The sequence below is a fragment of the Biomphalaria glabrata genome, chromosome 14 (genome assembly GCF_947242115.1).
Source record: "Biomphalaria glabrata chromosome 14, xgBioGlab47.1, whole genome shotgun sequence".
Classification (NCBI taxonomy): domain Eukaryota; kingdom Metazoa; phylum Mollusca; class Gastropoda; family Planorbidae; genus Biomphalaria; species Biomphalaria glabrata.
This window is the reverse complement of record NC_074724.1, coordinates 26,137,513-26,158,161: the sequence shown is the minus strand read 5'-3', so window position 1 is coordinate 26,158,161 and position 20,649 is coordinate 26,137,513. Positions and strand designations below refer to the sequence as shown.

Here is a 20,649-nt window from a genome sequence, read left to right as displayed (position 1 = left end):
GGCTAAATGGGCATTCGGGATAATGCCCGGTGGGCCGGTTCCTAAATGGACCGGTAGAGCCACCGAAAGGGCCGCATGGATACCATTATGAATTACATTGTTAAAGCTTTAACAATCTTATAAAAGGGGCCCTTTGAGCGTCATGTATAAGAAGAATATCTCCTAACAAATTTTTCAAAATAATGTAATATTCTACATCCATAGACAGAGCTACTACTACTAGTAGTAGAAGTCATCCTTTTAGGACCTACACACTTGGCAGTTAAAAAGCAACATAAGGCCTATATTTCTTATAAAAATTATAGAGTTCAATTTTTGCATATGTACAGTTATCGATACTCAAATTTAACATAATGATTTTGAGGACAGGCTGGCCAACAATAGGATGACCATCATTTGATATGCAATTTATGGCCCTGATTATATTGAAATGCCCGGACCGGTTTTGACACCCAGTCCGCCCCTGTACCTAGGATATGTTATTATCACACTCTAGGCTACATTAACTATATCCGTAGGTTTAGTTAGACTAATACAAGATTAGGGACTTAGGAATTTCACTTCCTTTGTAGGCATTAACTGATTATCCTCATTTTTTTACCCACAGATTATAGAAAGCGATAAACAATTTAAAGGCACTGATCAAAACAAGCTTTTGTTTACGTCTGGTAGATTGAAGCCTGCACTTCCTGTTTCTATCCTTAGATCAAAGTGCACAAACAATTAGCCGACATTTATATATTGCTAAATTAGTAATATACCTTTTGCTGTACAGATACTGAAAACATTCCACACAGACACACACAACAGGAGATATATTAGTCCAAAATAGTAAATGTGTCCTTTTTCTCAAAGCTGATATTTTGAATTGGCCATACTAAGTTTCATTTAGTTATTAGTGTAAGCAGTGTGTTCGTGTGATCGAGGACAGAGTGAACCATTGAACCAAACATGGTGGGACTACTTTTTGTTCTTCTGTTTGCGGCGGTCTACAACACCTATGCACAAATAGCTCCGATGGCCCAAATGGCCCAAAGTAAATTAATATTATTTCATTTCATAAATTATTTATTGTAGATAGATAGATAGATAGATAGATAGATAGATAGATAGATAGATAGATAGAGAGAGAGAGAGAGAGAGAGAGAGAGATAGATAGATAGATAGATAGATAGATAGAGAGAGAGAGAGAGAGAGAAATAGATAGATAGATAGATTGTTTGATTGATGTTATTGATTTGTATGACTTACACGTGTATTTCTATCTCTATTAGTGTCTGTTGGATTCTCTGCAATATATAACAGTCCGAGGCTACTGGAGCCAGGGGAAACATTAATCTATAATAAGGTCATCACCAATGTAGGCGGAGCTTACAACCCATCGACTGGTATCATGACCTGTCCACTTGTAAGCATGGTGGTAGATATTGTCAAAGTTATTTGCTTATTGTATCAGTGCGCTTCTACTAAAGAGGTGTTGCGGAGAGATTCAGCTGATGATCTGGTGCTGGGTGTGATACCCGAAGAACTGTGAGACATTCTAAACGTATCGCGAATCCATTGTATTCTTCGGATTCAGTGTGACATGTTTTCTGAATACTCTTTGGTCGTACACGAAAATTCAAGAGCATAAAACCCCTTACTATGTGAGATCCTTGAGATGAACTGCGATCCTTGAGTTGACTGGTTCATGTTCTTACATGGCGATTAGAGAAATTATTTCTTTGTCAGGTGGCACATTTGATCATTGGGAAGACAGCAGCCTAATATTATCTTTCTAAGGGACATCATCGCTTCATTTGATCTCAAGGATCTTACATAGTAAAGGGTTTTCTGCTCTTTAATGTTTGTGTAAGATCAACGATTCAGTGTTGCTTTTTATTCCGATAATTGTTTCAAATTCTTAATTCTTTTCATCATTTATATTTTCAAGTACTATAATTAGGTTTAACTATTTCAAAAAAAAAAAAACTTATATAGTGGAAATAACTCCACATTTACATCAATATATCTCAATATTGTAAGAAATATTTTCCTTTTTTATATCAACATTAATTAATTACTAATTTTTTGGAGAAATCACGTTCACAATTCGAATGGGCCATACAGATGTAGCGAATTAATGTCAGATTTGTACAAAGAACTGTGGATTGTGTACTGAGGTACTATAGTAATTTGCGCGCAAAAATTATAAATTGTTTACGGTTTTCTGGATTTTTATTTTATATTTATTTTTGAATGTACGACGTTGAATATGTCGGGTTTTTTTTAACGGAACACGGTGATATATAAAACTTGCTTGGCCAATGAATCAACGTATTGTGTTGTAAGACCAAGGAACAACGACATGTGAGAGATTTAGTATGTGTATCTTTTTTTTTTAACCCTTTCTCTTTTTATTCTTTTCTTCCTCTTTTGGATACTTTAAACAACTTTTATGTTTGTTTTGTCCCAGATTTTGTTTTCGTTCTAAGTACTCTAAGTATAAATGTCGGTAGACAATGCCGGATGTCTACTTTTGTTAAGAAACAAATTATAAGAATAAATTAAAATGTGACAAAATTTAGCATAAAGTATTCGTTACAATCGAATTACTTACAAGATTGTAGCTAAGCTAAGATTGAGCATTGAGCTAATAAATCGATTTTTTGTGGGTTCGATACAAAACTGATCAATTTTTTCTCTTTTTTCTATGAAGAACAAAAAATGAATATTTATTTTAAATAAATTTATTGAACATTAAGTAGAACTTGATCTTTGAAGAGAATAAATTTGATATCACATTTTGTTTTTCTAGAAGCTGGTCAACTGCCAAGACCTGCATACATAAATTTAATTTTATGAGAATATATTACTGATAAAGAGTAAAATTCTTTTATCATGATTCTGAATTATTTTTTGTTTGGTCCAGTGCATCTTATATTTGAGCACGTGACATTTTGTTTTTTAACTTTCAGTCAGGTCTTTACGTCATCAACGTGGGCGGTCTCTCAACACCAGGAAACCTAATGACTTTGAATCTGTATCACAATGGAAAATACCTCATTACAGTACACGCCTACGATGAGAGTGCGCATTCCTCGGGAAGTAAGTTTTGATAGTGAGAGACTCGTTGGTTTACTGAGTAGATAGGTACAAGTTACCTTCCGTGTGGGAAAGCGTGGTCGAGAGGCTACCTTGGCTACCTATGAAGGGGGCTCGAGGTTCGACACAACATAGAGTTTACTGAGCGCCAGCAAGGAAAACCTTCTCCCAGGTACCCCTTCCCCACTGGTCCACAAATGACATTGGACCAAAGCGCTCTGAGCATGCCGTAAGCATGAAAGTAGCGCTATATAAAGGCTATTATTATTATTATGTTAGAAATGAACGAGTAGTCATTCTCTGGCGCTGCCAGGGTCGAGTTTCGCTAAAGAGAAACAAAATTCATCGTAGTCCCTTTAACAGTTTCCACTGAGGAATTATTATTATTATTATTATTATTATTATTATTATTATTATGGTGAAAAAGATACTATTTGAATATAGAAAAACATATTTTTAAAAAATATTATTATTGCTTTTCGATTGTTTGTCTTCTTTGTTCCAATCTCTTTTTGTTTTGCAGCAAATCTCAAAATTAAAACAAACTTTTTAACCTAGAGACTCTCACTCGTGCATTTCAGTTAGGGCACCAAGTGATTTGAGGCCCATTCATAGCACTAAAAAGTAGTAACGACTATACTATTTCAATTTGTCTTATGGCCTTTAATTCAGTTTATGGTTATTATTTTATTATAAAGATTGTTTTGGGGGCAGCATAAAATACATTTTATCCATTTAAAGTCTATTTCAATATTATATCATAATATCAGCTATTGTAACTTTACGATTGATTTGAAATCCATCAATACTAGCCGTACAATCGCAAAACCTTTATCGTATAACGAGACTGGGTTCCAATGTGGTGATTGAACAATGCTTTGCTATAATGATTTATGGATGCGCTTTAATTGTAGCATATTTTGGGGTCAGCTTAAGTTTACCAATGAAATATTCTATTAAATAAGCCTGTCTACATAGCAAAAAATACTTTAAAAAACAAAATACAGTAGCACCACTATACAACTTATAAGAAAGCTTGTCTTCGAGTCCGAAGATTAATGACAAGTGTTACGTATAGAGCAGAACGTCAAATCTGATTGAAAACAAAAACACTGCATGCTATCCAGAAGAAATGAAGAAACTTATAGGGTACAGAATAAATGAGAAATGGATCAGCTCTCATCCGAATCACAATAAAGATGATGCCTATTATAAGCTATCCCGACAAGATCAAAGAAAGATGATTCCTATTATAACCTATCAACGTCTAATCTTTCGCCTCAGAACTGGACATAACAGAATGAGACGACATATGTACCGGAAGCTCAAAATTGGAACCAGTGAGATCTGCCCATGTGGAGTGTCACCAGAGAATGCTGACCGTGTCCTTCAAAACTGCATTCTTTACCAAGAGGCCCGAACAAGACACTGACCCTTAAACACTTCCTATAGAAAGAAAACTATATGGAGAGCTCCTTGATTTGGAAACCACTGCACAGTTCATCTCAACATAATAATGAGAACCAGGAAGAAGAAGAAGATAAGATTGAATACACTCTTTTTATATCTAATAGAGCGATTATTTTGTTTTTAATTACTTTTGGTAGATGTAGATTGGAAAATTGAAAAAGAGGTTTATTGCGTCTTCAAGACTTGATGTTCATTAGCAGACAGTGCGTAAAATTATTATTTAATTTAATTGAATCAATAAAGCCTTACATTCGGAAATTCCCGAACGCGATAGTCCTTTCAAAACCGATGTTGGATCTAGATGTAGACCTAGTAGAAAATATCTTTTTTTTTTTATTTGTATACTTTGAAAAATTATAAAAGTAAAACTTCAGTTTTCTCGTTATGGCCAACGAGCTAGTACTTTTTTCCCATCACTAGATGTATACGTCATCAAATTTCTTAAAATGAAAATGGTAAGAGCCCTTTCTTTTAAATCCGTAATCACCCGAAATCCTTTCTCCACGAAGTTTTGACTTGAATAGAAGTATGGTAAGACGTGCTCTAGTTTCAAAAGATAGTAAACAAAATTTGGTTACATCAGATACATGTAGAGTGCAATCAAGTTATCTAGCTAGAGCTAATTCTCTTTGAGCTAATCGCCACGATGTCGCTATATTATATTAAAATGATAAATAACTAGCATTGTGGTGTCACCGGTGTACGAAACAAAAAACAACAACAACTAAATGTTGATTAGCTATATCTTTGTAGATCTGAGATAATATTTAGCGCAATTTTTAGCGCTGCAGAATCAGATTTCTAGCTTTTTCTAGAAAACTAATCATTGCCAGTTGGCAACGGTGGTATTTTTATCATACAATTCTTGACATTGCTTAGAACCGAAAATGTATCGTAAAAACGCCCACACTAAAGAAAAATACTAAAACCCCCACACTAAAGAAGAATACTAAAACCCCCACACTAAAGAAGAATACTAAAACCCCCACACTAAAGAAGAATACTAAAACCCCCACACTAAAGAAGAATACTAAAACCCCCACACTAAAGAAGAATACTAAAACCCCCACACTAAAGAAGAATACTAAAACCCCCACACTAAAGAAGAATGCTTAGCAAGAAACACGTTTACAATAGGTTGCAGTAAAGGTTAATTAAAGTTAATCCTAGCCATGGCTTCGAAACTCTTCACTTCCATCCCCAGGCAGAACTGTTGTCATCGAGTGTCTCCGTGGCGAGACAGTCTACGTTGTGGTCACCCACCCGGTGCACATGTACTCAGGAGAGACCAACAACTACGAGCACAACATCTTCAGCGGCTTCATGATCAGCAGCACCATGGAAAATATGGTCGCCCCCATGCAGTGAGCGCGCACCCAGAGGGGCCTTCTGAAAGGGGTGAAACTGTGAATAAAACTGTAAACACAGAAACTAAACTAGTTATGTCCCATTTTAATGAAAGAAAATAAAATGATGTTAATGTCCTGTCGACTAGCTATTATGTTAATTTTTTTAAATGTTTAAAAGTGTTATTTTGTAGTTGCTTTTTAGCGACCCCCTAAAGGGGAAAAGACGCTATTAGTTTTGTGTGGCCTGTCTGTCCGATGTCCGTTTCGTTTAGATCCCAGAAACTAGAAGAGAAAATGAAATTCGGACATCATGATAGTTTAGATCATTAACAGTTCTGATGCAACGGCTACTTTTTTTCTTTTCCGAAAGTTAACCCCATCTAATTTTTAAAATTATCTTTGCAAGCAGATTTTTTAAAAAAATTCACCACTTTTAAATGAAAAACTTCAGGGGAAGTAAGTCTTATAAAAAGGTCACAAACATCTTCATTAATAAGTCAAGCTTCATTCATAGACTCGCACATTGGTATAAAAAAAAATGCATCTAAGATCACAGTAGAAAAAGGATCAATGGATCATTGTAAAATAGATTTTCCATTTATTAACTAACTCATGGAATAGAATACTGATTCAAATGTTGTTTTTAAAAATAATTTTAATACGAAATTCGTTTTAGTTGAAAGTTTAAAAAAAAAAAAAACTACCTAAATAGCCCTTAGTTTTGGCATATTTTCATGATAAACTTGACAACAATCTAAATTAGAATTAATTGAGGCCAGATGTAGATCTAGAATTAGATTTAAACGTATTAAACAATTTGAACAAAATTTACATCTATAAATTATTAATGAAATAGTTTATCTTCTTACTGTTGATATTGTGCGCAAAGGTGCACGCGTTCAATATAATAAAGTATCATTCTCCGCCATGACACTAATGGTTGTTGTTTGTTTATTGCTGACTGTGAACCTAGATCATAATTGACATGGTGGCAGCGGTATATTAATGATCAGAGGTAATCATTAATCAGTATATAAAGGTTAATTGTTTGCAATAATAAATAGACAACAATTCAAGGCTACGCCGTGCAATGGCAGCTAGAAATTTCCTTCCTGTACCCGAGCCGCTCGAGGTAGAAGGAAACATGGCCGCTAATTGGCAAAAGTTTCACCGGAGCTGGCGAAACTATGAGTTAGCCATTAAATTGTCGGAAGAATCAGAGGAGGTCAGAGTGGCCACCTTTCTAACAATTATAGGAACAAAAGCGATGGACATATATGAAGGTCTTGAAATTGAGAAGGGAAAAGAAAGAAAGATGGAAGAAATAGTGAACAAATTTGAACGTTTTTGCATTGGAAAAACGAATGAAACTTATGAGCGCTATGTGTTCAATACTCGTGAACAGCAAGACGGCGAGGACATTGACAAGTACATAACAAATCTGAGAAGACTTGCAAAAACGTGTAGTTTCGAACGCCTGGAAGATAGCTTGATTAGAGACAGAGTAGTTCTTGGTATTAGACATGAATGCCTCAAAATGAAATTGCTACAAGATAGTAGTCTCACATTGGAAAGGTGCAGAGACATTTGCAGAGCATACGAGACCGCCAACAAACAGTTGAGACAAATACAAGCCGACCCTCCAATCATTGAGAAAGTATCAACACCTTCAAGAACAAACATTCAGAAAGGTAAATGCAGGTATTGTGGAAGGATTCACGAATACATTAAAGAAAAGTGCCCTGCATGGGGTAAAATGTGCCTAGCATGCAAGGGGAGACATCATTTTGCTGTGAGGTGCAAAAAGAAAATTCAGCAGGTGTCAGATGATATGTCTAACGATGAAAGACAGCTACAGTCGGACACAAGAGATGATGTCATGATGGTAAAAAATGAATGGGTGATGTCTTTGGAGAACCACAAAACGAAAAGGATGACAGCAGTTATGACAGTAAATGGTCACCGTGTAAGGTTTCAAATGGATAGTGGAGCTGATGTAAATACCATCCAGGAAAAATACGTAAATAAGAACCAGATAGAAAAGGCAACGCAAAGATTACTAATGTGGAATAAGACTGAAATGAGACCCATAGGGAAAGCCACTCTAACGACGAGAAATGAGAAAACTAACGAAACATTTGAGGTAGAATATATAGTTGTACCAAATAATCTAGCATGCCTTCTAGGTCATGAAACTTTAACAAGAATGAAGTTAATCAAAGTCAATAAAGATAGGTTCATAGCATCAGTAGTGAATAACCAAGAAGAAGACTATAGTCCAAAGTTTACTGGTGATTTGGGTGACTTAGGAGAAGTGTCTTTAAAGATTGATAGCAGCATTAAGCCCAAGATTCTGCCGTGTAGAAAGATCCCTATTGCTTTACAAGAAAGAGTTAAGAAGGAGTGAAAGACCCTAGTGCAGAGAGGAATCATAGAACCAGTGATAGAGCCTACAGAGTGGGTGAGTCAGATGGCAATTGTGGAAAAAGCTAATGGAAAAATTAGGATCTGCATAGATCCACACATATTGGCAGATTTGAACGATGCCAAAATATTCAGCAAATTGGATGTGCAAGAAGCTTTCTGGCATGTCAGACTAGACACAGCGTCATCTAATTTGACAGCAATGATAACCCCTTTTGGTAGATACAAATGGAAACGATTACCATTTGGACTGAAAGTGAGTTCAGAAATTTTTCAGAGACGATTAAATCTAGCACTAGAAGGAATGAAAGGCTGTTTCAATTACGTTGATGATATTATAGTGGTAGGAAGAGGAAGAACGAAAGAAGAAGCACTCAGAAATCATGATATTAACCTAAGAGACCTGATGAAGAGATGTCAAGAAAAGAAGATTAAACTGAACCATGAAAAGTCTGTTTTTAGAACAGCTGAGATTAATTTTTTGGGTCATATTATTACAGAAGCAGGAATAAAACCAGACCCGAACAAAGTATCTGCGATTTTGAGTTTGAATGCTCCAAAAGATATTTCATCAGTCCGAAGATTCTGTGGCATGGTTCAATATCTTGCAAGATTTGTTCCAGACTTGTCGACAGATGTACAGCCCATAACAGAGTTGATCAGAAAGAACACACCATTTGTTTGGTCTGATCAATGCACACGAGCTTTCAACAAGATAAAACAGAAAATATCGACTCATGGCACATTGATATATTTTGACCCTAACAAAGAGCTTACATTACAAGCAGATAGTAGCCAAAATGGGTTAGGAGCAGCGTTATTACAAGATGGCAGTCCAATAGCATATGCTTCTAGATCATTAACTGATACTCAGAAAAGATGGGCACAGATTGAAAAAGAATTGTTAGCAGTGGTTGTTGGTTTGGAACGTTTTGACCAGTATACGTATGGCAGGACAGTTATAGTTCAGAATGACCATAAACCACTGGAAAACATCCTTCAAAAACCACTCAGTTCTGCTCCGAGAAGGCTACAAAGTTTAATGATGCGTCTTTATCGTTACGATATCCAGTTTCAATATGTCAAAGGCAAAAATTTGTTCATAGCTGATACTTTGAGTAGAGACCCATCAGAGGAAAAGTGTGATATCCCTGATGTTTGTGTCAATACAGTCGGACTGGCAATACCAGATGCAGTGCTGGAGAAAGTCAGAATCGAGACAGAGAAAGATAGAACAATGCAAACACTTATTCAGTATATCCTAAATGGATGGCCAGACAAACATAATAGTTTACCTGAACTCAAACAATATTTTTCACTAAGAGACATGTTAACATACGAAGACGGACTCCTGTTGAAAGGAGAACAAATAATCATACCGATATCACTTCGCAAGGAAATAGAAGAAAAACTCCATGCAGCACATCTGGGAGTAGACTCAATGAAAAGAAGAGAAAAAGAAACAGTTTTCTGGCCTGGATTATCAGCTCGAATACAGGAAATAGCCAACTAATGCTACATTTGTCAGAAAAATAAACCAGCAAACCAGAGAGAAGAATTAATACATCACGAAATAGGTTCTAATCCGTGGGACAAGATTGGAATTGATTTATTTCAAATGTGTGACCAACAATATCTAGCCATAGTGGACTATTATTCAAATTTCATAGAGGTAGAAAACATGCAGTTGACAACAACACACGCAATTATAAAGAAACTGAAAGTTTTATTTGCAAGATATGGGGTGCCCAAAGTTTGTATATCTGATAGCGGACCTCAGTTCACATCGGAATATTTTTCCAAATTTATGATGGAATGGGGAGTGACTCATTTGAAATCTTCTCCAGGACACCATCAATCCAATGGAAAAGCTGAGTCAGCAGTTAAAATTTTGAAGAACATAATGAAGAAATCTAGAGAATCAAAGTCAGATGCTTATGAAGCTCTTCTGGAATTTAGAAATACTCCAAGGCAAGACACAAATCTAAGCCCAGTTCAGATGTTTTTTGGTCGGATGACTCGAACACTGATACCAAACAAAAGGAGTAACATTAAGATTTCTACATGTCAAGAGAACATTATGAGAAGGAAAGAAAAACGTCAGATGAGTGTAAAAACATCTTATGATAAGAGGTCAAGAAATTTAAGTCAGCTGAAAACTGGACAGATGGTCTATTTCCAATCTCCTAATGACCCTACATGGAGACGTGGAAGAATCCAGTCTCAAGTCAATCAGAGAGCTTACATTATTCGAGGTGACAATGGTGCAGTGTACCAAAGAAACAGAGTGCATATTAACCCGAACAGAGAAACAGAAGAAGATATGTTTCCCGCTACTGATAACAACATACAGGACAATAGAACTCAGGATCAACACGTTCGCAACTCATCAAATCATCATTCTCTGCGACCAAGGGATCAGTTGAAGAAACCGACAAGATTCAATGACTATGTGTCTTAATGAACTATTGAATGTTGATTTTTAAATGTGATATGTTTCATATTGATTGAAGCGTATACATGTATGTTACGTTTAGTTGTTTATGTTGTTGTTGTTTTATTTTTTTTCTATGATACTCCCCGAAATGTTTTATTTTTTTTAATTATTTTTTTTAAAGAAAAGGGGATGTTGATATGGTGCGCAAAGGTGCACGCGTTCAATATAATAAAGTATCATTCTCCGCCATGACACTAATGGTTGCTGTTTGTTTATTGCTGACTGTGAACCTAGATCATAATTAACACTTACAGTTTAGGGTGCAGATTTATTCTTCATGTAAACAGTAGTATCACATTAAGAAGTGAATGTGATGCGAACAGCATAGTGCATTATTATCAAGTACTACTAGATCTACATCTAATCCTGATCATAATATTGGCCTAACTCTAGGTCTAGTAATTTTGAGATTTAAAGTCATACGAATTCTATTTTTGATCAAGATTATATATCTAGATTCTAGGTCTAGTCTAGATTCTATATATAGCCTGGATTCTAGATTTAGTTCTAGATCTTGTCAAGAATCTAGGTCTAGACCTAGTTTAGATTCTAGGTCTAAACCTAGATATCTATACTAGGCTACATCTAGAACTAGTCTAGAAATCTAGATCTAGTTTAGCTCTAGATTCTAGATACATTCTAGATCTATTCAAGCTCTACATTCTATATACTATATATATTCTATATTCTAGAGCTATCGTCTAGACCTCTAAAGTAGATATAGAGCGATTAAAATCAGGATTAGTAGACATACTAGTGGGTAATAGTGCACTATGCTGTTCGCATGGGAAACCGGTTATTTGCGCGGGCTATTTTTTTTTAAATTTCTTAGCCCATCTACTCCAATATATTAATCGACATTGTTGGTGAGAGGTACGTATCTGGAAGCAGTAGCGTCACTAGGAGGTGCGAAGGGTGCTGTTGCACCAGGTGAAACCATTTTGAGGATGACAACCAAGTTGAAAAAACTTATTATATTAAAATCTCTAGATACATGCCCAAACATGCCTAGACACGTCTAGATGGTTGTTTAAGTCTTAATGTCAAAGTACAACGTTATATCACTTCTGTCTTAAAGTAGATAGAGCGATTATGTTCAGGTGATGTTAGTTTCTAATTTTAATTAAATATCATTGTAAAATTTGCGATAGCATTTGAATAAATGTCATAAACAGTGGGATTTTATAATAGAATTGACACTCAATTTACATTTGAGTAAAAATCAATAATAGTAGGTCATCAGCTCACTGTATTTGTTCAACAAAAAGAACTAACTAGCTGTTACGTGCGCATCTTAGTGTGAATGTGAAATGGTGCGATTGCGTGTTGAAAGGAAAGAAGAACCGAAATGGAGGACTAGGAACAAGAAAGTGTTTTCAGTGTTAATAAAGATTAAAGTATTTATAAACTGTGATTTGTCGTTTACATGTCTAAAGAGTCTCATCCAATATAAAGACGTAACAAGTGGCGCCCAACGCAAAGGTAAAACCCACGTATCCCTCTATACACAGTGGATCTCCTGTCAGCAGACAGTAGAGATAGTATAGACTAGATCTAGAGACAGGAGAACATTCGATTCGATATTATTAGTAATCAACTATGGCGGACAGGGCTGAGGTAGCAGCGTTGAAGGAAGAGAGAAGGTTGTTGGAGCTTGAAGGGGCAGAACTAAGAAAATACGTACAAGAAAGGTTGATGGAGAGGGAGAGATTAGCGATGGAAAGAGACAAAGAAAAGGAGAGATTAGATAAGGAGGACAAAAGAGAAAAAGAAAGGGAAAAAGAAAAGGAGAGATTAGCGATGGAAAGAGACAAAGAAAAGGAGAGATTAGCGATGGAAAGAGAAAAAGAAAAGGAGAGATTAGCGATGGAAAGAGACAAAGAAAAGGAGAGATTAGCGATGGAAAGAGACAAAGAAAAGGAGAGATTAGCGATGGAAAGAGACAAAGAAAAGGAGAGATTAGATAAGGAGGACAAAAGAGAAAGAGAAAAGGATAAGGAGATAGTAGCAATTGAAAGGGAAAAGAAAAATGAATTGGTCGCCATTGAAAGAGAAAGATTAGCATTTGAAAAAGAGACAGCAGAGAAAAAGTTAAAAACAGACCAAGGAAAAGAGAATGATAATAGAAAGAGTGAATCTACAGGGAATAAACTGGCAAAATATAAAGGTTTGATATTCAACGAAGACAAAATGGACATAGACATTTTTTTGAAGAAGTTCGAAATAGAAATGAGAGAACTGGAGTACCCTGAAGACAAATGGACATTCTTATTGTCGAGATCATTTACAGCGGAGGTGCCTTCCAAAATATGTATGAACCAGAGTAACTACAGCATTGTGAAAGAACAACTACTTCGAACTTTCGGGAAAACAGAAGCTTTCTATCGCCAACAGTTTGTTAATTGTGAGATAGAACCAGAGGATGACCCGCAGACCTTCTTGGACAAAATGAGCAGCCATTTCGATAACTGGATAGAAACCGCTGAGGTAGAAAAAACCTTTGACAGTCTTAAGACATTTCTCATGCTGGACAAAGTGATGTACGAGTGTCAGGAGGAATTAAAAATATTTCTGTTGGAGAGGAAACCGAAATCCATAGAAGACATAGTAAGACTGATAAGGGCTTATAAAGTGGCACATCCCGAGAAGAAATTATCTAGAGGCAGTGATATTGAAGAAATAGTTGCCTTTAACAGAACATGTGAGACACAGAATAACTCTCACAGAACAAGGGAGACACATGATAGACAGTATAGAAGTGGTACATATGAAAGACAAAATGATAGCCGCAACGGAAGATATCAAGGAAACAGACAGGAAAGAAAGGACTGGGAGAAAGGTAGAATAGAGCAAGGCTTATCATTGTCATCTGATACTGGAACATTGGAGATTTTTCAGACATTCGTAGGGAACAAGGCAGCCAAGACCATCAGGGATACTGGGAGCACTATTATTGGAGTGAATAAGAATTTAGTGGAAGACCATGAATATACAGGCGAATCTAGGAAGTGTGTTATGTTTAATGGGAATATTGTACAATTACCGATTGCTAAAGTTAGTATAGACACACCGTATGTTAAGGGGACAGTGGAAGCTTGTGTTGTAGATCAGGGTGAGATAGATTTAATTATTGGGAATATCCATGGGGTGAAAATATGTTCAGTAAGGGAGATTGAGAATTGGAAGAAATATTATGGGATAAAGTCTATGCGAGGTAGAAATGGGGATGTGGAAGAAGACATAGGATCTCATACATCAGATGACATGGGTAGCAGAGAGCACGAGAAGAAAGAATTAACAGATAAGGTAGAAGGCAATGCAATAGGAATGGGTCCAAATCAAAGTAAAGTAAGGCAATCAGTGGTACAGGGAAAGCGATTTAAACCCACATATAGACGTACAAGTTCATACATCTTATGCTTTAATTGTGGGAGAAGGGGGCATATTAGAAGAAAGTGTCAACAATTAATTAGAATTAAGGATTCAAGGTACAATAGTGAAGAGGCGTATACGAGAAAAGAGAGGGATATTAGCAGCCTAGAAAACAGTACAGCTAGATCATTAGGTAGTAGGATCACAATGGGACATCATTGCAAAGGAGGGAAGCGGAAAGGATGGCATGTCAATAATGTTAGAATTATATAGATATGATTAGAAAAGGTGGGAATGATGGGCATTAATTATTGTTCTATTCTACAATGAATAAATATATGTGTAATGAATTGAATATTGTTGTTACAATATGCGTGGAGCAAGATAGACTTTGTTTGTTAACTATTTGATTGCGACTGGAATGATGGTGTTTTGTACAGGCATACGATTATGAGTGGGGAGTTGTATTAATAGAAATATGATTACTTATAGGTATATGTTAACAGAAGTGGTTTCAATTGCTCATAATAACAGTTATTATTGTGATGAATATAATTGTTATTCCATGTTGGAATTGTATTGGTATTAACATGACATTGTGTTTGATTTTGTGTAGTTATTACATTATGGTTTTATATGTTACCGATTTGTTTTAACTTGGAATAGTCTGATAATATATTCAGTGATTTGTATTTTGGACGTTCGATGTGCATCGAACTTGTTAAACAGGGGGGGGTGTTACGTGCGCATCTTAGTGTGAATGTGTAATGGTGCGAATGCGTGTTAAAAGTAGGAAGAAGAACCGAAATGGAGGACTATGAACAAGAAAGTGTTTTCAGTGTTAATAAAGATTAAAGTATTTATAAACTGTGATTTGTTTACATGTCTAAAGAGTCTCATCCAATATGAAAACGTAACACTAGCAATAGTGTTTATTGGAACATATTTGAAGAAAGTTGATGGGAAGTGATGACCAGGAGCCACAGACACTGTCTGGGAAGTTTCCATTCTGTTTTTAGGTGATCAGTTGGATGTCTACTCTACTTATTCCAGAAGAGTTAGAAGAGTCTTATCAAAGACGAAGTGTTGTCCTGTTTAATTTTATATGAAAAAAAAAACGCCAAATTATTTTTTTTTACCATTTTATTAATTGAAACGATCAAAACAAGACTATGGCTTAATTATTCCTGGTCCATTGGTTCATTGGTGACTTCGATGGGGGCCGCCTCTGAGTTTGTGTGATAAGACAAACTCTCTTTGTAATCTTGTTTTTTTTAAGTTTGTACATGTCATTTTTTTTTAAATATCATGTTCCTATTTGTAATACAATATTAATGACATGGCAAGAAAAAAAAATGACAAGAATATAATTTTAGAAAACCTATCAGTGAGAGATTTAACGAATATAGGTTAACACACTCCTGATTTAAGTAGGGGATGGCCTGTGTAAAGTTTTATGAAGGTCATCAATCCTGTATTTAAAACTTTAATAAAAAAAATGATCCTATTAATGCTTGATTCGAAATCCACAATCTCTTTTGAAACTGCCAATCAACCTTCTGTGGTTTTGGTGTAGCTTTTGACACCATTTACACTTTTCCAGAGAGCTAATATGGAAGCTGATATTTTCTTATGGTGCTCAATCCAAGTTCACCGATATCACCAAAAAGTTTCATGATGGCTCATCATACAAAGCGATACACAACAGTTGCACTATTGCAAGGCAGGCACTGGAAGTGGCTGGCAAAGAGGAAAGTGGGAGGACTAAACAAACCAGGAAGAGGTCAATCATCAGTAAAGCTGTGGATACTGGAGAGGAATTGGAACAGAGAGTAGATAGACGCAAAGTAACAAGTTCTAGGGAGTTTGTATGCGATCCGCCGCTCCTCCTTTATTAATTAATTCAAGTAGGTCCCTTCGCTCCTCTGAGGGGTACACAGGATTAATTCAAGTAGGTCTCTTCTCTCCTCTGAGGGGTACACAGGATTAATTCAAGTAGGCTCCTTCGCTCCTCTGAGGGGTACACAGGATTAATTCAAGTAGGTCCCTTTGCTCCTCTGAGTGGTACACAGGATTAATTCAAGTAGGTCCCTTCGCTCCTCTGAGGGGTACACAGGATTAATTCAAGTAGGTCCCTTCGCTCCTCTGAGGGGTACACAGGATTAATTCAAGTAGGTCCCTTCGCTCCTCTGAGGGGTACACAGGATTAATTCAAGTAGGTCTCTTCGCTCCTCTGAGGGATACACAGGATTAATTCAAGTAGGTTCCTTCGCTCCTCTGAGGGGTACACAGGATTAATTCAAGTAGGTCCCTTCGCTCCTCTGAGGGGTACACAGGATTAATTCAAGTAGGTCCCTTCGCTCCTCTGAGGGGTACACAGGATTAAATCAAGTAGGTCCCTATGTTCTCTGAAACTAAGATGAATTAATTCATATAGGTCCCTATGCTCCACTTAGTGTGCACATCATTAATTCAATTATATCGTTGTGTTCCTCTGGGAATTGTTATGGGCTAATCTAATCTGACTTCGACTATGTATCAATTATTACTTCACATTAGCCACAGAACATCATTAATTTAATATACTTGATAACAACATTCAGTTCTATAAAATGATACTTTATTAATCACTGGGAAATCCGTCCAGTCTTCCTGAAACGTCGCTATTTCGAACTACTTTTTAAAACACATCCTACTTCTAACATAACGCCATGTTGGTCTCTTGTTCGCTACGTCATTACTCTGTCTTTCTATGTCACTACTTTTACTGTCGCTAAAACTATGCACAATATATTTGTCTCACAAAACTAACCTACTCTCTAATCTAGTACATTACAGAATACACATGATTAATTCAGGTTGGCCCTTTTGCTTCCCTGGAGGTACACAGGATTACTACAAGTAGGTCAAGTCCATGCTATAGTAAGGGTATAAATGTCAGTCTTCAATTCTTTATTGACACTTCGCTGGTGCCGACTTGACTAGTTATTTATTTAGACTATCATCGTTGATCCTTTCATGAAGTATGTTTATACATGGTTTGGGAGGAATATAATTTAAAAAAAAACGATTGTGCTATGACCAAGTGACCAATGCAACTATCTGATCGGAGAACAGTAAAAAAAAAAATGCAGTTAAAGTGCAAGCGGCGAGCAGGGAAGAACTTCACAGTTATTCACATTTTGAATGAGGCAGTTATCTGTGAGACACGTGACCAATAAGAACTTAGCCAGAAACGTTCTTGGAATTGTAATTATTACTTTAACTTTGTGTTCAAATATATTTATGTCCATAGTAAACGAGTAACAGTGTAAACCAGTGATGTCCTATCTAATTCGACCTGCGTGCCATTTAATTTTCCAACACTCGTCTCGCGGGCCACATGACCGAAAAGTTACTAAATTAAATGAACTGTTCTAAAACTATTTTACCAGAACCCCCTAGATTTAGTAATACATTCATGTGATATTTGACGATTATAATTTTTTTAAGCGTCAGAAAATAGCTTCATTTCTCTACTTAAAATGTTAGCAACAGTGTGGGTGCCTTTAAAACCGACACATTTTCTTGTTTCTTTTTGGGGAATATTCCCATCAATCCTCCAATCTCTAGTTGTAGTTAATCAATCTTTTAATCCTAGTTCAAACCAAGGATGCCCCATATTTATTTTATAATGTCGATGTATATGTTATTCTTTTTTTTTAAACAGTCACACTTTCTTTATAAAACAAAGATGTCTTATTGTCATGTTCATAAAAAGTAAAGATCCACCAACATTTCCTGGTAGATTCTACATTCAGAGTCCCTGTTCATAAACTCACAAATGTTAAAGGTCATGGTACCCATCCATTCAGAAAAAATATGAGAGCCCTAAAGTAGGTGAAGATACATTTTTCAACCTTTTTTTTTTTTTGGAGTGGGGATTTGCTTAACTTTGTGCAGACGTTTCGGCTGCCCGGATGGGACCAAGTCGCGGACCGGATCTGGCCCGCGGGCCGTATTTTGGACATCACTGGTGTAAACCATCAGAGGTAAGGGAGACTGAGAAAATATTAAAATAAACATTTTACATTCTGTCGGTAAAAATTATTTTGTAGCTTTCAGGAACAGTGAAGATGGCCTATCGATTCATCTACTCCACGTTTTAATCTCTGGAAACATTCCGAATTGAAGAGATAGACATTTATCACTACACAGTAGACATACAAGTGAACCATAGTCAACTGAAGATTATACTTTTTATTTTGGGTGAATCTGCGGAATCCTTAGCGACTTTTTTTTTTGTTTTAACCGAGCTTATATCAACTCTGTCTGTCTGGGTGGAATCTTGTACACGTTAGGTCTCCTACATTCCATTCCCGGATCAAGTTAAAACTTTGCATAATTATTTATTGTCGAAGACCACATAGGGAAAAGAAAAAGAATTAACAAATAATGATTCGATTAGTCGTAATTAATTATTTTATTTTTTTTTACATAGAAATGCACATGGCTAATGAGATAAGCCTTGGGATGAGAAATAGGTTGAGAAATAGATCGTTTACTAACAATTTTAAGCTACAGATGTTGTTGGGTTTTTTTACTATAAAACCTTCTATTTTTATAAGTTTTTGTATAGCTCAGTGGCTAACGCGCCGGCTCTCCATCATGAAGGCTCAATGAATTCAGACTTATACAACTTTCTTTTTTTCCTTGCTTTTAAAAAACAGCAAGGAAACCTTCTCCCAGATAACCTTCTCCCAGATACCCTTCCCCCAGATACCCTTCTCCCAGATACCCTTCTCCCAGATACCCTTCCGGCCCCTAACTCAATGATCCACAAAAGTGATTGGGCCATAGCGAGCTGAGCATGCTATATGCATCAAAGTTACTCTAAACAAAAACAATTAAGAAAAATATTTCCAATGAAACAAATGTTTTTTGTTAGTCCGGATCAATTAACAACTAATTTTACATTTACCTTCACCTATCCCTTTGTCTGTTGGGCCGTTGGGGCACCATGCAAGATTCGTCGCCCGTATTTCTTCATTCCTCTCTGTCTTTTGCCTAAGCTAGAACCTTTTTCAATGGCAGGCCCGTCTATTCTTTTATGTTGTCCTCCTATCGTTTTCTCTGTCTGCCTTTTCTTTTTTTTCCTGGTTTTGTTCCCTGAAGGAAGGTCTTTGCGAGCCCCAAAGACCTTGTAATATGGCCACGTATTTTTAGCTTGCGTTTTATTACTATAGGTTTGTGAAGCGGTCTTTATTAAAGACATTTAAAGACCACATCAACTAATTACATTTATTCAAAACTAGCAGCACGCTGCACAGGCTACGTCCGTTGATTTATCCCAAGACTTTATATTTTTATTATGACCGGAACACCACTTTCTGTTGTTTTTTTAACGAACAACCTGACGTAACTTTTTTTTAAAGCCCGCGAATTAATGTAACTTATAATGAAATTTTACGGCCCGTTCTCTATTTCTTCTCTCTCTCTCTCTCTCTCTCTCTCTCTCTCTTGGAGAAATACCGAAAATAAAATACAAAAGTCTGATAGAGCTAGCGGTTTTTCGCGAATGGCTATAGCCAGGTTGCAAATATGTCCAAAAGCGTTCTTAGTGAGAACCTAAGAGGTAAAAGGAACCTGTGTTCAAAATTTGATGCTGATATGTACGATAGTTTAAGAGATCTCGTGATCAATGAATGGTAGTTTCCTGTATATATTGAAGATATGTTATAACTCTGCCATGCGCACTGCAATCCAGGCTAGTGTAGAAAGAAGGTTCGCACTATTAGTGACAAGACTAAGTCGGATGTTGACATGAGAGAGAGAAAAGGATTTCCGCCTAAGTCTAGAGTTGATGTAAAGATGTTGTGCCCAAGACATGTTGTTCTACATGTATTTGTGATGTCCTGTAAATAAACATCCATGTCTCGTTGAGTTTGCCTCCCTTCAGTTATTACAATATATTGAAGATAATTGATGCAATTTCACTCAATACATTTTTTTCTTTAACTTAACTTGTCTCACTTTTAGTAAAATGAACTAACAAAAAGCGCCTCGTATACCAGTCTATACGTTTCTATTTCTAATCATGGAACTTGAAATAAAATTAAAAAAAACAGGAAGTTGATATAGATTTAAAAAAAAAAACACCACCACCATATTAAGAACACTATATCACTGAGCACCGTGTTGCTTCAGAACGAGACAGCTGGAGGTCACTCACAAAGGCCGCGGGATACCCATTTGAGACCAAAAGAAAATCCGCTTTCCAGGACAGACGCAGATCGTGAAAAGAAAATCTTAATCGACCACCGGCGGACAATGGTTATGTTTGCCCTACCCTGGTTGTTGCAAAATATGTAGGTCAAAGCTGGGACTGCGTAGCGTATCTACGTGAAATACTGCATTCCTTATTAATCTACAGACTCGAAGACAAGCTTTATTAGTATCATTATATCACAGTAA

At 36.3% G+C, this 20,649-nt stretch overlaps 1 protein-coding gene across 2 annotated transcripts; it reads left to right on the top strand.

Annotated features, from left to right (window-relative positions):
- Positions 1-663: 663 nt before the first annotated feature.
- LOC106074956 (complement C1q-like protein 4) lies at positions 664-6,043 on the top strand. 2 transcript variants are annotated; one of them, XM_013235859.2, is made up of 4 exons: positions 664-1,036; positions 1,275-1,408; positions 2,958-3,087; positions 5,759-6,043. In XM_013235859.2, exons 1-4 carry the CDS (start codon positions 952-954, stop codon positions 5,920-5,922), a joined length of 513 nt encoding a protein of 170 aa, XP_013091313.2. In that variant the 5' UTR covers positions 664-951; the 3' UTR covers positions 5,923-6,043. The 2 variants fall into 2 exon arrangements, 1 of the variants encoding a protein (XP_013091313.2); XR_008774839.1 differs by lacking the exons at positions 664-1,036; positions 1,275-1,408; positions 2,958-3,087 and adding an exon at positions 4,842-5,009.
- Positions 6,044-20,649: the final 14,606 nt, after the last annotated feature.

What these genes read in the sequence shown, in the direction of transcription:
- LOC106074956 (XM_013235859.2), top strand. Translation starts at nt 952, where the DNA reads ATGGTGGGACTACTTTTTGTTCTTCTGTTTGCGGCGGTCTACAACACC. An exon ending in GATGGCCCAAATGGCCCAAA is followed by an intron (nt 1,037 to 1,274) that starts GTAAATTAATAT and finishes TATCTCTATTAG; the next exon opens with TGTCTGTTGGATTCTCTGCA. An exon ending in GAGTGCGCATTCCTCGGGAA is followed by an intron (nt 3,088 to 5,758) that starts GTAAGTTTTGAT and finishes TTCCATCCCCAG; the next exon opens with GCAGAACTGTTGTCATCGAG.